The following is a 16,744-nucleotide window of genomic DNA, read 5'->3' on the forward strand; positions in this document are numbered from 1 at the left end:
GACTTGACTTGTCACTACGCTGGCCGTGTGGCCATGTTAGACTTGCTCCCGCTATATGCATGATCATTGCTTTTAATTTAATTTATTTCCTTTTTTAATATTTAATTTTGACATTAATCATCAGTATTTATTCTAATCACCGTCACTGTTTATAAAATTAAAGTATGTGCTCCAATAGAATTGGATTAAATATATACTATATAGCCAGCTCAACACATCCAATGCTATGAAGATTAGTAGATTACATTCATCTTAATTCTTATCCATTGTGTTTAGCTTCTAATAAAGACTTGTCATTTACAGTGTGAAGGAATAATTACACCCGAAATGCAATTCCCATGTTAGTTACACGTCAGCGATTGCAAATTCCAGGAATGTGTTGACCAGCTGGTGACGCAACATAACGTCACCCACAGTAGCTGTGACGCAATAGAGCGCGTAACCGCCGTTGACGTTAGAGTCGTCTCTTCTCTCTCCAGACACCAAAACTGTCTTTATATTTCCACCTCTACCCTCCATTGCAACCCCCTTCTCCTTCGCTTCCTTCACGAACCTCCTTCTCTCTACGATGCACCAAGCAATCCCTTATAGAACCTGGATCCATGCGAACACACGTGACTCACGTGACCTTCCCCTCGCAGTGCGGGGGGCAGGTGTGGATTCTGCCAGCGTGGCAAAGTTAGTTTCGGAGAACGCAGTGATAGTGATTGGGAGACGTGGATGCTGCATGTGCCACGTCATCAAGAGGTTGTTACAAGGCCTTGGAGTCAACCCTCCAGTCTACGAGGTGGACGAGCACCACGAGGCCGCCGTCGCCGCACACCTGGGCGCTGCAACGGTGCAGTTCCCGGCGGTGTTCGTAGGAGGGAAGTTGTNCGACTCATATCTCAGGTGAATTGGTTCCAATCCTAAAGGATGCTGGCGCTTTGTGGCTTTGACTACCTAATTCCTCTTTCTTTTCCTATAATTACTACTACTTTTCTTCTTATCAAGAGAGGAATTAAGTTAATTGTACCAAAATTTTGTTAATTAGTTCTTCTCACTCTTATCATAATAATTACCTCTTTTCTTTCTTTTACTTTTCTTCAATCTCTTAAGTAGCTAGACAAGCAAGATAAGGGACTTTATATACATAAGTTTCTTTTGACAACAAACTAGTTTAATTTTCTCTTGTTTAAGTTGGATTACACTCTTAATCCTTTTGTTTCGATCTTTGAGTTTCACGTTAACCCAGGTAACAACTGAATGCATTAAGGCATTAATATAAGGATTTTGGTTGAATTTTTTGAATAATCGTCCTTATATACAAATCTGGATTGAGAATAGGTGAGTAAGTGAAGTGAGATAGAGTTTGAAAAGGAGTAGAATTGTTATTCAATTATATGTCTTGGGTTTTATTTTCTTCAATTTCCAAGTACTGATCGATCTAAATATGTTTTATGTGTTGATTAATTGTTAATATGTTATACATATAAATTCTATACTTTTACTTTTTCAGTTATGAAGCCATTTGATACCACTTGCTTTGTGTTGAATGTACTACTTACAAGTGTTTCTTAGGCAAGAAAAATTAACTATTTTGTGTTATAAACCCAGAAGAAAGAATTGCCTTGTATTTTAAAACAAAATACTCCATTTTTAAAGACGAGTTTATCTTTGATACGAAGAATAATTTAGAAAACGATGCTCTAATTATACTTGGAAAACGTTTTCACTGTCAATATAATAATGGATTGGTGAGTTTCACGTTAGGTTAGTGGTTAGAAAATAAAAAATAAAATAAAACATACATATACGTCAGAAAAGCAGACAAAGTCAAAATCTCGGCCTCTCACAATTGCTTAGAAATTGCAAGTGATATTCGTCTTACTTAACAGCTGTAAATAAAGATTTAGGGGGAAAAAGCTTCAAATAGTTTATTTCTTCTTCGACTTAGCAATGTTTGAGAAATTTTTTTTTTTTTATTAAAGATAGGATATTCAAATTGTGACTTTTTAGATGAGTATAAAAAACTATATCATTTGAACTATAATTTATTGGCATGTTTGAGAATATTTTAATCAAACAAGCAAGCATGTAGAAATAACATAGAAACTAAATAAAATACAGAGATAATAGTATGAATTGATTTTAATAACATCACGTAAATAAAAATAAGTATTTTTTAAATAATTATTTACAAAAATAAATGTCATTGGACAATTATATAAAATATTTATATTATTAATACATTAAAATTAAGGTGAAAATTCATGTGTAGTCGACTTCATGTAAAGTTGATAATTGAGAACCGTTAGATGATTTGACTGATTTGACTAAATTTTCATCTAACGACTCTTAACTATCAACTTCACGTGCGACTGCATGCATCTGAGTTTTCACCTAAAATTAAACGCTAATAGAATTTGATTTCCATTTTTCGGTTAAGTAAAGAGGTGCATTTCCATCATATTTGGAAATAAGACAGATTAAATTAACAAGGTAAAAGCAAAGAATAAGGAGCCTTCTAACTTCTAAGCAACCCCAAGTTCCGATAACAAATTTGATCACTTAATCAAACAATGAATAATATTAGAAGGTTATTAGATTTTATTATTTTATTATTATTAATTAATTATTAATATTTAAAAATATAAAATAAAATATATTATTAAATTAAAAAAATTAAATTAGTGACAAAATAATAACATGATGGTTTGGCGTTTTTCATATATATAAAAGAGAAGCCATTAAATTTGTATGCACTGTACCAAAACATGGCACGATACGCACATTGTACTGGTCCCCAGAATTAATTAGTTCGTTAGAAAGGATTTAATTAGGCTGAGCTTGGCGCTTTTGGGCCACGTGATGGAAATTAACCCTAGGAACTAGGATAGATAAATTAAGCCTAGAAAATATGAATTTGGATTTTTTAAATTTTAGATTTTTATTTTAAAAGATAAAGTAAAATCTTTTATTATTAAATATTTTTTCTCATATTTTTTTTAATTCTATTTATAAAATAAATAGTGATAAATTATATTTTATTTTCTAAAATAAAATTCTAAATTTAAAGAATCCAAATTGAAGAAATATTGGTTTTCAACTTTAAATTTTTCAGATTTTATTTTAAAGAGGATAAAATTAAATTTATTATTATCAAGTTCTTTTTTTTTTTGGTCATTATAGTATTATACACTACTTACATATCCTCCACTATACATAATTACATATTATGAATTCTCAAACTACATCCAACCTTAGTTTGGACTTGAACCCGAATACAGCATTCAAGAGGCATACAAATATGCCATCTATGTTAGGCCTGCTGTCTCTTATAAAGTTCTAGAATAATAGTAATATACAATTTTTTTGTTAAGTCTTGATATAAACTATTAAATATAACACACAAAAACACCTTTGGGCCGTACCAATACATATAACACATTGTGTCATATGCATTTAACGGGCAGCAAACTCCAGGCTTTAGGAACGGGATTGAATTAAGATATGAAAACTTATGGAAGAAAAATGGGCTTACAACTCTGTTCTTCCTAACTATTGATGGTTTATTTCACCGACCCAAAGAAAAAGAAATGATATTATGGTTTATATTTTGAGCAATATTCGAAAAGAATAAGAGAAATATAAAAAAAAACTTTTAATTATTCAATAATTTATTATTTAAGGTTAATAATTTATTATTTAGATTCTACCATTTAAGATAAATAAAGTTATTTTAAAAAAATAATTGATATTAATTGAAAAAAACTTAGTTTTCTAAGACTACGACTGAGATTGAAAAACAAACACGGAGAGATAAAGACTAAATTAAAGTTGCTATATTATATTTGGCATAAAGTATACAAAAATATATTATATCTCACTATCATATTTACTTTAAAATAAATATATAGAGGTAAATTTAAGTAATTGTCTTTGGCAGTAGTGTTTAGAGGTTCTATTTCTTGATTTTCTTGATCCTTATTATGAGAATATACTCTATTACCCCTCTTTCACATTTGTGGTTATTCTTGGAATAACCTTACTTTGTGTTTGAAATGCTCAAAATTAAAGGATATGGGAATAATGATTTTGTGAAGATGCTTGCAACATGAATTTCTACTAGAATGTACACCATTTTGAGTTTGTTTTGATTCATGTGTTTTCACACAAAATAAGATCTGATTCAAAGTGCTTTGTTTTAATATAAAAGATAGAATTAGTTGCCAATAACACTGTCTTAATATTGTCATAGTAGATTGATAGAGTAATTGTTGTATGAACTCTTAATTCAATCAATAAATTTAAGTTAATAAAAAATATATAGATAATATATTTTTAATAGTAAGTATGATTTAACTACTATATATAAATAAATTGATTAATATTAATGTGCAGTATAAATGAGTTTTATATAACTACTAATATTCGATCAAATATTTATCTTCAAAGAATCATTAAGATGCTAAAGTCTGGTGACTTTTAAAATAATAATAGTGTACTTAAAAAATTAAATATTTTTTTATCAAGATATTATAATATAGGAATATATAATTTAGGTAGATTTGTTCAAAATCTGAATTTGATTTGTATTAGAAAAAATCAAATTGAATAAAATATACACATTTTTTACTTCTAGATTCGATTTGATCCTATCATACAATATTTGAATTGAATATTCGAATTGAATCGGATTAGATATAAAAATACGAGACATTTTATCATTAAAAAAAAAAACTTGGCTTTAACTTTTTTTTATGAATATACTTTTTTTCTTCATGTTTTACTTTAAAAATATTATTTAATATACTTTGCGGTTTCTTTATACAATACATCAATGATAATATAGGAACAACATTCTTGTACTAGACGATAGATCTTATATTTTTCTTGTACTAATCTATTTTATCTATTATCTATTATATTATATAAAAATCAGATTTTTACACTTAATGATAGAGCTAATGTGATATGCTTCTGAGAGTATTTTTCAATTTATTTATTTTAACTCATTAAATACAAGTTATTACGATAAACTAATTATATCAACTAATTGATTTGATTATATAAAATATAACATAATTTATTTAAATTTATATCAATTTGATTTGGTAGTATTTTTAAATTTTTTTTAATGTTTTGTTAGTATTTTTTTTAATTTATTTCTTTTAATTTATTAAACCAAATTTATTGTGTGTACTAATTAATTAATTTAATTAATTTATTAGTCATTAAAATAATAAATTTATGAATAAAATAGTTAATTGAGATATTTTTAACTAATAATTAAATCAAATCAAATCATATAAATTGAGTCAAATTCAAATAGTGTGAATTAAGGACTAACTTAAAATAAGATAATTTTTTACCTATTCAAATTGAATGCAATAAATACAAATTAAGTTTGTTAGATAATCATAATCGTATGATCTATTATATATAACTGGCAACACAAAATTATAAGAACCATGATTTTCATTGCAAATGCTATTTTAACTATTCTTTTCTTCTTCTTTTTTTTCTTTATGTATATTTTTTTTTTATGTATAAATGTATCCAAAATGAGAAAGTACGGATGATGTTTTATTGATTGTTTATTTGATAGATATATCTCAATTTAGACATTCTACCACTGTGGATGGAAGTTGACTTGTAGTAATTCAAGGTGACCAGTATATTTTTTTTATAGTATTAGATAGAAGAATATTTGTTAACATGAATATATTCATTGTAATGAATTTTTTTTAATTATTAGATTTTTATGTCAGTCGTGTAAATTCTTTGAAGGCACAAGATAATAAAATAGGTTGACTTTAATATCATTAAAAGCTAAATTTAATAGTTAAGTAAGCACCACTAATTATGTTAATAAAGTAATTTTTTCGAGTAAATTCATTTCAAAATATAAGAATTAGACTCAATTACGCTAAAATTTTAAAGATAATATAAAATTTTACAGTAAAATTAACATTCATTAAAGAAATAAATTTATATAGGGCTCTTTCCTAATTATAAATAATAACAAAACTTATGAAAAATTATTAATGTCATCATTCTTATTAACTAAATCATAATATTAGGTAGTTGATAGTTATATAGGCGAAAATTATTAAGTAATTACATAAAAACTAGTAAGAAACCAACAATAAGAATTCATAAAAAAAAATTTATTATATATTACCAATTTTATAATTGAAATATGTCACATCATATTCTCATCTATTCTATTTATTATCTATTCTATTATATAAAAATCAGGTTTCTGTATTTAATGATGGAATTAACGTGACATACTTTTGAGATTGATTAGTAATTTATTTATTTTAACTCATTAAATATAACTTATTACGATAAATTAACTATATTAACTAATTAATTTTATTAGATCCTAATTTATTTTTTTTAATGTTCTGTTAGTATTTTTTAATTTATTAAACTAAATTAATTATACTAATTATTTGTACTAATTAATTAGATTAATTTATTAATTATTATAATAATAAATCTATGAATAAAATAGACTCTTCATATATTTTTCACTAATAATTGAATCAAATCAAATAATATATTGAGCTAAATTCAAATCATGTGAATTAAAAAGTAAACTAAAATAAAATAATTTTTTACCTATTCAAATTAAATGCAATAAATACAAATTAATTTTGTTAGATAATAATAGTCTTCTAATCTTTTATATATAGATAGCCATACAAAATTATAAGAATCATCATTTTTATCGCTTTTGCTATTTCAACTCTATTTTCTTTTCTTTTTTTTTATGTATAAATATACTTAACATGAGAAGGTATAGATGACTGTTTCATTAATTGTTTGTTTGATAAATATTATAATCCAAAAATGTCTCAATTTAAGCATTTTAGCGCTATCAATAGAAGTTGAAACTGTAGTAATTCAGGATGACCATGATATTTTTTATAGTATTACATAGAAAAATATTTCTTATAATAAATATATCCATTGTAATTAATTTTCTTTGTCAACCTATTATTTTTTACCTAGCAAATAATATTCATGTTGAATATATTATTTTCATCAGAAGCCATATATAATTGATTGATAATTCTATATATAAAAATACTCCTGTGGTAGATAAATACCATATTGTTATCTCGCTAAAGTTAATTCTCCTATAATTATGCCAATGTATAGCACTATCGGATGAAAATTAATTAGATTACATTTATTTCCGACGAGGTGGGTAACCTTATAGACCTAATTACGGTCGGAGTTGAGAAAGGTTTGAAAAGTGCTAACAATATAAATACTTTTTATTTTTAATATCTAATAATAAATATATAAATTAAAACTAATATTGTTTTGTACAAAATCATAAAATGTATATCATACTTAAGATATATATAATCCGTAGTAACTGTCACTGTTTATCAATTACGTTATAACAAATTTGGTTATTAAAAAAGGTTAAAATTAACTTAAACATACACAATATTATTTCATACCTTTTATTTTTATTTTATCATCATAAAAAATCATACATATTATAAGAGAAGATTATCTTTTTACCAACAGTTCTTCCATTCAATAGTTTTTATAAAGAATAAATGGATGCTTTTGTTATTTTAAGTTCTTTGGTAAACATGGACGGCGCATAATAATATTGTGTTTGACAATAATATATGAGATTTTGAAAGGTTGAAACATAGGTTTAGTTCTTAACATATTCGTAGATAAAGTGTAGAGTGGATAAAAAGATAGCTAATAAAAGAATAAATGGTTAAAATTTTTTCAATGTTAACCGTCGTAGTGTATGATAGGTATTTTATAACTTTTTTGGATTTGATTGTTTCTTTATTATTATTATATGTTGTTTTGTTTAATTTATGCAAAAAAAGACTTATGATAATCATCTTATCGTGGTAGTGTAAAAATTGTAGGTGTTATATTTACTTTGTATGCTCTTAAATTTTATATTTTTTTATGAATATTTGTGATTGAGTTATTATTAAAATAAATTGGTTTAATATCTATTATATATTTTATTTAAATTATAATAGTGAGTAAATATTTTTTTCAAAGTAAACGATGCAATTTTTTCATAAAAACAAGATTTGAATAATTATGAAATTAGATTATATCACAGATGATGATAAATATCTTAGCATTAGATCTGCTATAAATCAAACTTCTAGGAATATTATATTGTATTATATATTTTAGTTATATTTTTTTTATTTTCAATCTATATTATTTGAATTGGTATATTTTTAAAAAGGGTTATTCAAAATTTTTTTAATGATTAAATCAAAATAAATTATAAAAAAAATTGCAACCAATTTTGTTTATAATATTTTTATAAGTTTATTTAAAAGTAAAAATTTCTCTATAACCACTTACATCGTCGATAAAAAAATTATAAATCTCTATAAAATAAAAAATGTATAAGATATATAACATATATATAATTTTAAAGTTATTAATCATAGGCTATGGACAAATTTTTAAAAAGAAAATCTTATGGATAAATATATAATTTTTTGATATTTTTATTTTTATTTTTTAAATTTTTTAGATTTATCAATATTTAAGTTGTCTATACATCACTTCTTAAAATATTATGATTTCACAAGTTATAATATATAATATTAGTTATTGTTATATATATAAAAAATGTGACTTATTTACGTATTGTTTGGATTAGAAGAATTTGTAGAAAAATAAAATGATGGAGAAAAAAATGGATGAAAAAAAATCAATTTTTCATTGTTTGGATCAACAAAGAAATTGAATGAAAAATAGAAAAGGTGTATGTGGAGCTCATGTACATTTTTTCTCTTCAAAATTGCAGAAAAAAATTGGTGGAGAAGTGCAAACATGGGTAAAAGTACAAAGTTACTCTTTGAATTATAATTTATATATAATATATAAAAATATTAATATAATTTTATTCTAGGTTTAATTACTCTGTTAGTCCCTATAGTTTCACAAAATTTTCAATTAGGTCTTTATATATTTTTTTTAATTGGGTCCCTACACCAATTTTTTTTCAATTGGGTCCCTCTTAGTAGTAATTGGCTTAATTTTAGAGGGACCTAACTAAAAAAAAAATTAGTGCAAAAATCCAAATAAAAAAAATGTAGGGACCTAATTAAAAAAAATTAGTGCAGGAACTTAATTAAAAGGAAAAAAAAGTACATAGACCTAATTAAAAATTTTGCGAAACTATAGAAACCAATAGAGTAATTAAACCTTTATTCTATTATAGTCACAAAAAAAACCTTTATTCTATTATAATTTTTTCTCTTCTTACTTTTTCTTCCATTCAAGCAAAAGAAAAATTTTCTTCTATTTTCTTTCCATTCATTTTTTCTTCGACTAAACAACACAAAAATATATATATTTTTCTTTCCTCTCATTTTTTCTTTTCATTTTCTTTTCTCTTATTTTTTATTTTATATCCAAACAATAGTTTAGTGTTTATCCATTTATCTCCTATTAATATTGTTATAACAAGAATACATGTGACTTTATAAAAAGGGATATATCCTAGATTTTGATTATCTGAAAATTAACTGAGTGGATGGAATAGCTCCATCCGCCTCCATGTCACGAGCCAATGAATGCTAGCAATAGGGATGATCACAAAAATAGACGAAACATGTATTTACAGGAATTATTCAGAATTTGGGCTGGATGGGGACCTGTGAAATCTTCACGACCTGCCATGCGAAAATGGATGGGGACTAGGGGTGGCAAACGGGTTGAAATCCGTCGGGTCAGCTCGCGTAACCCGCCAAAAAAGGCTGGGTGGGCTGAAAATTTGAAACCGCCAAATTTAAAAAGTCTACCTTGTACCGCCTAATTTGTGGGTTTTGGCGGGTTTTAGTGGGACAAAGCGGGGCAGGCTTCCCTGCCAGGCCAAGTATTTTTTTTGTTAAGGCTATTTTTTTTTACAAATTTTAATGATGTTATTGATCTACAAAAGGATAAAAATGATAATTGAAGATATTTGAAGTTATATTTTGAATTATGTTTTATGTTTAATTGATTATAAACCTGAAAATATTTAATTATATATATGTTTTGGACAATATTTATTTTTATTATTTTGTTTTAAAAAATTAGGTTTATAGTTATGTTTATTACATATTTATAATTATAAAAACTTTAATGTTAATTAATTTAAAAATTATAATTTTTTAATAAATATAAAATGTAAAACATAAAATAGAAGTTATCATATGTTATCCTTATAATAATTCTATAATTATAGAATTATTATAAATAAAATACATGACAAATTCTATTTCATGTCTTACATTTTATATTTATAGAATTATTATAAGGACAACACATGATAACTTATATTTCATATTTTATATTCTATATTTATAGAATTATTACACACATAATATACCTTGGAAGTTTATTCACACAAGAACTATTTATGTACTAATATAATATATATTATCGATTATTATTAAGTTTATAATTAATTTTTAATCCAATTTTCGGTAACTAAAATTTAAATAATTAAAATTATTAAATGCTGACTATTTTGTATCTAGCCAATTTTATTTTTGTTATAGAAATTAAAAAAAGATGAGTTGTGAATCAATTCTAAATTTAAATTTAGATTTGAGTAAGAAAATAAAAATATTTTAAATTTTATCTTATTAACTATAATTAATTTTAAGATAAGAAATTATTTTGTACATCATATATATTGTAGGATAGTATAGTCATTTACTATTTTTTAATGGTAAATATTGTCAAATAAAATGGTGTAAGAAATCAGAAGAAAATGTATTTACCAGTTCGAAAAATATTAATTTATTTTTTAATAGAATAAATTATATATTGAATAACAAAAGTTATTATTGGTTTCATAAAATATTTATAATAATTACTATATATATATTTTTTTAAATAAAAAATTATATAATTTTATGTATTATCCCATGCAGGACGGGAATATACATTGGTTAACAATTAACAACTGAATACAAGTCTATTTAGTTTCAAAACACAAGAGCCTACTTATATATATACTCTGAAGAGACCAACATAACTCTACAAAAGCTAGTAGAATTAATTACTTAAGGACTTCTAATAATTACTTCTTGATATAATTTTAAGGTGAATCTTATTCTACCTTTTTTAAAATAATATGTAAGTTACTCTTTTTGATGTGTCATATTTTAATGAGTGTTTATTTATTTTAAATTTTTAGTAAAATTTGTTAGATGACTAATTTATTTAATAAAATAAAAAATAAAAAATTGATTTCGGATCATTAAAATTTGTTGGTAATTTAAAAAAATATTTGAAAAATAATATTATATATTACTCTTTTATTTTTCACACAAAATCTCTAATTTCTAACAAAAATTAAATAAAAATCCAGATCTTCATAAAAAAATAATAACAAACTAGCTATATTAATTTTTAAAAAATAAGATATAAAGTATTTTAATTTCTTCTTTTTTTTTTCATATAATTCGTAATCAAATTGTATGGAATAAATTTTCAAATTCAAAGATCTACTTGACATGATAAATTTTTCAACTTGAAAATTTTTACGGTGATACTAATTTGTGTTTCTATTTTTAATTTGTCACATCAATATTCACATTAATATTTTAGTTTAGAATTTAGTTAATAATAAAAAAATTTTAAATTAATATTTTAATAAATATATAACAAATATATTAAAATAATCATCGAATTAAAATATGATACATCAAAGAGAATAACTTATATCTTATTTTAGAGAAAATAGAATATCATTTACCTAATTTTAATAATCTGCACACTTGTCCTCAACCTTAAAATATAGATATGTCAACTTATTTTCATACAGAAATATCTTTAAATTAATAGTCACCTAATAAATTTACAACACAGTTAGGAATAGGATATTTAGTGTATTCAGGATGCTCCTTTATTTTCATTACTCTAATAATTTATTTGTTGGATAGACATTCATTCTGATTAAGAAACTTTAATTACTATCCACGTATGATATGACATTATTCTATTCTTTTCTATTGTTTGTACGTTATTGAATGTTTGTTTCTTTTTTCCAGCGAATACGGGTAATGATCCTTGAAGAATAAGGTTTCCAACTTTTGTAATTAAAAGTTTCATATTTTCTTGTATTTTCGCATACGCTATTGGTACTTGACGACCTCAATATGTTCGTTACAGATAATGCATGTTTATGGTTCCATATTAATTCTATGTGATTAAAACATAATATATAGACTCTCATAAGGAGCGGAATCAGTAGGGAGAATCTATGGCCTTTTACATTATTTCAATATATCAAATTAAAGTCGGTCGGATTTATTCGAAAAGAAACGGAAAGGCTATATAGCTAGCTAGCTACTATTAAGATCAATATCAAAATGGATAACTTTCGTTCCAAGTCAAGTTGTATATGTTGCCGAGAAATATTGTAGAAATTAAATGAACATCTGTATATGATTTTCCAGTATTTTATATTCAAGATATATTATTGGAGAAAAACAAAAAAGAGAAAGAGAAACATTTTAATTCATTATTTAACAAAGTTATGAATGGACAATAATAACCTTACTATTTATACCACAAAATTTGAATGTACCTAAGCACTAAAATTAACATAAAAACCAATATTACTACAAATAAACACCTTTGATTATATGAGTGAGTCCTTAATTCACATCAAAGCCAATCAACTTAATTACATGTCACTCTAATTATATTAAGAGCAATGCTAGGGCCAGCAATTTTTGTGATTGTTAGTCATTAACTAGCCATCAATGATGATTTGATGGTGTGAGATTAGTATGAGATTTCATCCGATGTCTCACATTCCTCTGCTGGTTACATGCTGGCCAAAATTCAATAAAACTGTTGGCCCTAAATTTTTCCTTATATTAATCCCATATATCATATATGTATAGAATAAATATTGTCACTTAGTCAAAGAAATAATAATAATGAACGAATTACTACAACTTTCTCTCAAAAAGTCTTGTTTTGTTGGCATTCCCATCCAGTGATGATGAAGCAAAGCGAAAAAGAGAAGAGGAATCACCTTGGAGAACCAAGTTTGGAATAAGTTGAGTAGGTGATGAACATCTTTGGCTATTATGATTGTGATTATGATGATGCTCAACATGGTCATAATTTATGTAGTAGTCCACAACAGGAGCAGCATCATCATTATTTTTGTGCTTCTTTCTGTTATTCATCATCAATATCTTTCCATAGGGAAGATCATCATCATCTTCCTTTATAACAATGGAATTGCCGCATTGTCTAGGTTGTGTTTGATAGAACACTTTTGAAACTACTAGTTCTCCATCTCTCTCTTCTTCATTGCTTCCAAGATGGTATTGATGCATCACCCAGTTAGTTTTCTCAGGCTTTTTTTGCCTCCCATAGTTGGTGTATAGTACTAGAATCTTCTTGAACCCCTTGACTAGGCCGCCGGCCACCACCGCTCTTGTTTTTCCGGTTTTGTGCCACCTTGTTTCGCTTCCATCTTCATCGGTGTGAACCTTTCTTCTCTTCCTTGTTCCTGTTGTGTATGCTTTTGAAGGCCTGTGGAAGAAGTGCCGAATCTGCCCATCTTTCTTTACTCCTACATCATTAATTCATTCACAGAGGAACAGTTTAATAATAATCTTTCATTTGTCTCATACTTATTATATAAAGAAACTCTTATGTTCAGAAATTTATGCAAATAATCTTGATAAAAGGAGATGAGATATGGTGTAAAATTAAAAAGTTTCAAACTATTAAATTACTCTTCCACCTTATTCAATGACAACAATAAAGAAGTCTTATGACCTACAAATTCAGTCTAACAGAATACATAAATTCAATTACAATTTTAGTCTTTATTATCTTATTTTTATTTTATCTTTAGTTGTTCTTATCTTATCTTTATTTACTTTTATCTTTTATAGGACAATACTTTATATATATTTAATTTTATCCTCATAGTTTACAAAAATATAATTCAATTCAATTCAATCAATCAAGAAATACATACTAAAGTTTTGTTTTCTTTGCGTACTCTTTGAATTTTGTTACGGACCATTATTATAGTTAGGGTAGTGTTAGGTAAACAATGACCATCTTAAACAACATAAATAACCACCAATCAAATAAAAATATACTACACCCTAATTTAAGGCTATTAATTAAATTTAAGATTAATTTACTCTTTTAACCCTATTAATTCACATTGTTCACACATTATTCAAAAATGTTGTTGGTTACTTATACTTTTCCTTATAGTTATGGTATAATTAACATGATTTTCGTCATTCATAATGCTATAATCAATCATTAACTTTAGAATCAGATAATTGAATTATCACTATACTACGTGTACACTAAAATCAGTATTTAATATAAAATGTACGTTGAAATATAATTAAACCACACATGTATTATACACAAATATATTAGTAACTGATTTTACGAATAGCATTTTTATTAGATTATATATGTATCGATATCGAAAAATAAATTAATAAATTTAAATGTTTAATTTTGATGTACTCACCTTTCAAAATGTTTTTAAATTTTTAGTTAAAGTAACAATACGTAATTAAATGTATGTATATAATTAGTATATTAAAATTTTATTCTATATTTAATTTATTTTAAAAATTAAATTAGGTGATCATTGACCAAGTTGAATTTTGAAATCATCAATCTTTTCTTTTCTCTCCCGTTTTGGTTACAAGGATAAATTTAGGGTCATGCATGAAATAATGCTGCAGTAAGATATCAATCAATAGAAATTTAAATTTGTCATATAGGATATATAGGAGCTATATATGAAACAATCTAGGTAGGTATATATATCTATTGAGTATAACGAAGGCTCATGAAAATAGAAGAGTAGCATGGCAGCAACTCCACTTTTTGGTGTTGACATATAGATTTTGGCCGACACCCCACCTTCTATTTGGTATGGCATGTTTAAATTTGACGTAAAATATAAACATTGCTGAGAACATAATTAAGGGTTAATAACGTTTTCATTTGACATCTTACATGGTTAAACCTGAGGATTCTTTTCAAAGAGAAGATCAAATTAAATCATTCTCGTTATTATTATTACAAAAAGAGTAATTAATTTCATGCATGCCGTCCACAGCAAGACGTGCGTTCACAATAATTTAAATAAAATTCTAAGATCCCGTGGTGCATATATAATAATTATTAGATTCTTTTCAAAGAGAAGATCAAATTAAATCATTCTCGTTATTATTATTACAAAAAGAGTAATTAATTTCATGCATGCCGTGCACAGCAAGACGTGCGTGCAGCATGCCTACCTTAAATTAGAAATGATATAATAAGTTTATAATAACCTATGTCCTAATTATATTAATTAGGAAAATAAATTATTAAATAGAAGAAATAAAAAAATAATACCTGGTAGCTTCTCTGGGTGTGTATAACAGATGCCATTCTCGTCTTGAAGCGTTGGTATGAATTCATCAATGAGAGGATGAAGGTTGGGCACATGAGACATAACTTTTGCCTCCAAATGCTCCAATATTTCAATGTCATTTGGGTCAAACTTCGCTCCAGCTGGTAACCCTGGCAACTCATGAATTCCACCCTATCAAAACAATTAAACCAATTTATTATTTAATAAACCATAAGACCACAAACAAAGAAAGAAGATAATTTAATTTGAGTACCTGCTCTTGGATTATTTGAATGTTATGGCTACATGAGGGGCAACTTATGTTTCGAATTTCTTGGTCGGATTTAGGTCTAAGAGTAATAGTACTATTATTGGAAGCAATGATCTCTTTCTCATGAGTCTCATTGCACCATGCCATCACAATAAATTAGACCACCCTCTAATTTTTCTTCCCTTATACTCAGAATTGTAAAAAAAAAAATACCCAAAAATTGAACAGGAGAAAAAATTACAAGTTAAGTATGTAGTTAAAAGAAAGGTAAAGTAAGGTAGAAAGCATAGTAGTACTTTATTTGTATCTCTTTCGGGACACGTTTTATCTCCCTTGGCTTAGCTTATGATTACCACCGCCTTGAATTGGTTCTTATGTGCTTGATGATATTGGTGATTACTGATGGAGAGAGAAAGAGGAAAGATCAGATGAAGAAGAGGACAAAAGGTATAAGCGATAGATGAAATAAAAAGAAAAGGTGGGAACCAAAGGAAGCGGTTCTAGATATAAGGAAAGGTTGCTTGGACGTCAAGTTTGGTAGTAGTTAATATTATGGTATATACGCTTTTTATAAAATAGAATAAATTCGTCCTAGACTATTAGACTTTTCTTTTTTTTTTTTTCTTGCATTCCTACATCTATATCTATGATGTTCTAAAAAATTAAATTATTTCACTTATTATATATTAAGGCCAAACAAGAGGTTTCATTATGATTATTATTAATTTATTATTATACATAAAAGTTTTATGAGGTTATTTGGGTTTTATTTTTTAGTACTTTTATTTTTTACTACTAAAAATAAAAAATAGATTTTTTTATTTAAATTTTTTTTTATCAAAATAATGATATCCAAATAAGTATTAAATATACGACTTTAAAAAGGTGATCTAAGGTAATAGTGGAGATGGAGCAAACCTGATTCTTTTGAGAAAGAGATCCACATAATTAAGGTTTTGTGTATGTCCAAAGCTGAATAGTGATGAGCTGCTAGTAGCTAGTGTCAAATTGCATTGGAGTACCCTCAAAATTGTGTAAAAATTTAGGTTAAGTATAATTTTGGT

General features: G+C 25.7%; 2 protein-coding genes across 2 annotated transcripts; one reads left to right on the forward strand and one right to left on the reverse strand.

Moving 5' to 3' along the window:
* Positions 1-234: 234 nt before the first annotated feature.
* Positions 235-1,078, forward strand: LOC107468372 (glutaredoxin-C9). Its single transcript, XM_016087656.3, has one exon. It carries the CDS (start codon positions 569-571, stop codon positions 893-895), a length of 327 nt encoding a protein of 108 aa, XP_015943142.2. The 5' UTR covers positions 235-568; the 3' UTR covers positions 896-1,078.
* Positions 1,079-12,629: 11,551 nt separating this feature from the next.
* On the reverse strand, positions 12,630-16,132 carry LOC107468253 (NAC domain-containing protein 73). Its single transcript, XM_052255761.1, has 3 exons — positions 15,684-16,132; positions 15,412-15,601; positions 12,630-13,597 (listed from the first exon to the last, which is right to left on the reverse strand). Exons 1-3 carry the CDS (start codon positions 15,825-15,827, stop codon positions 12,963-12,965), a joined length of 969 nt encoding a protein of 322 aa, XP_052111721.1. The 5' UTR covers positions 15,828-16,132; the 3' UTR covers positions 12,630-12,962.
* Between the last annotated feature and the right edge of the window lie 612 nt (positions 16,133-16,744).

The sequence above is a fragment of the Arachis duranensis genome, chromosome 10 (genome assembly GCF_000817695.3).
Source record: "Arachis duranensis cultivar V14167 chromosome 10, aradu.V14167.gnm2.J7QH, whole genome shotgun sequence".
NCBI lineage: Eukaryota > Viridiplantae > Streptophyta > Magnoliopsida > Fabales > Fabaceae > Arachis > Arachis duranensis.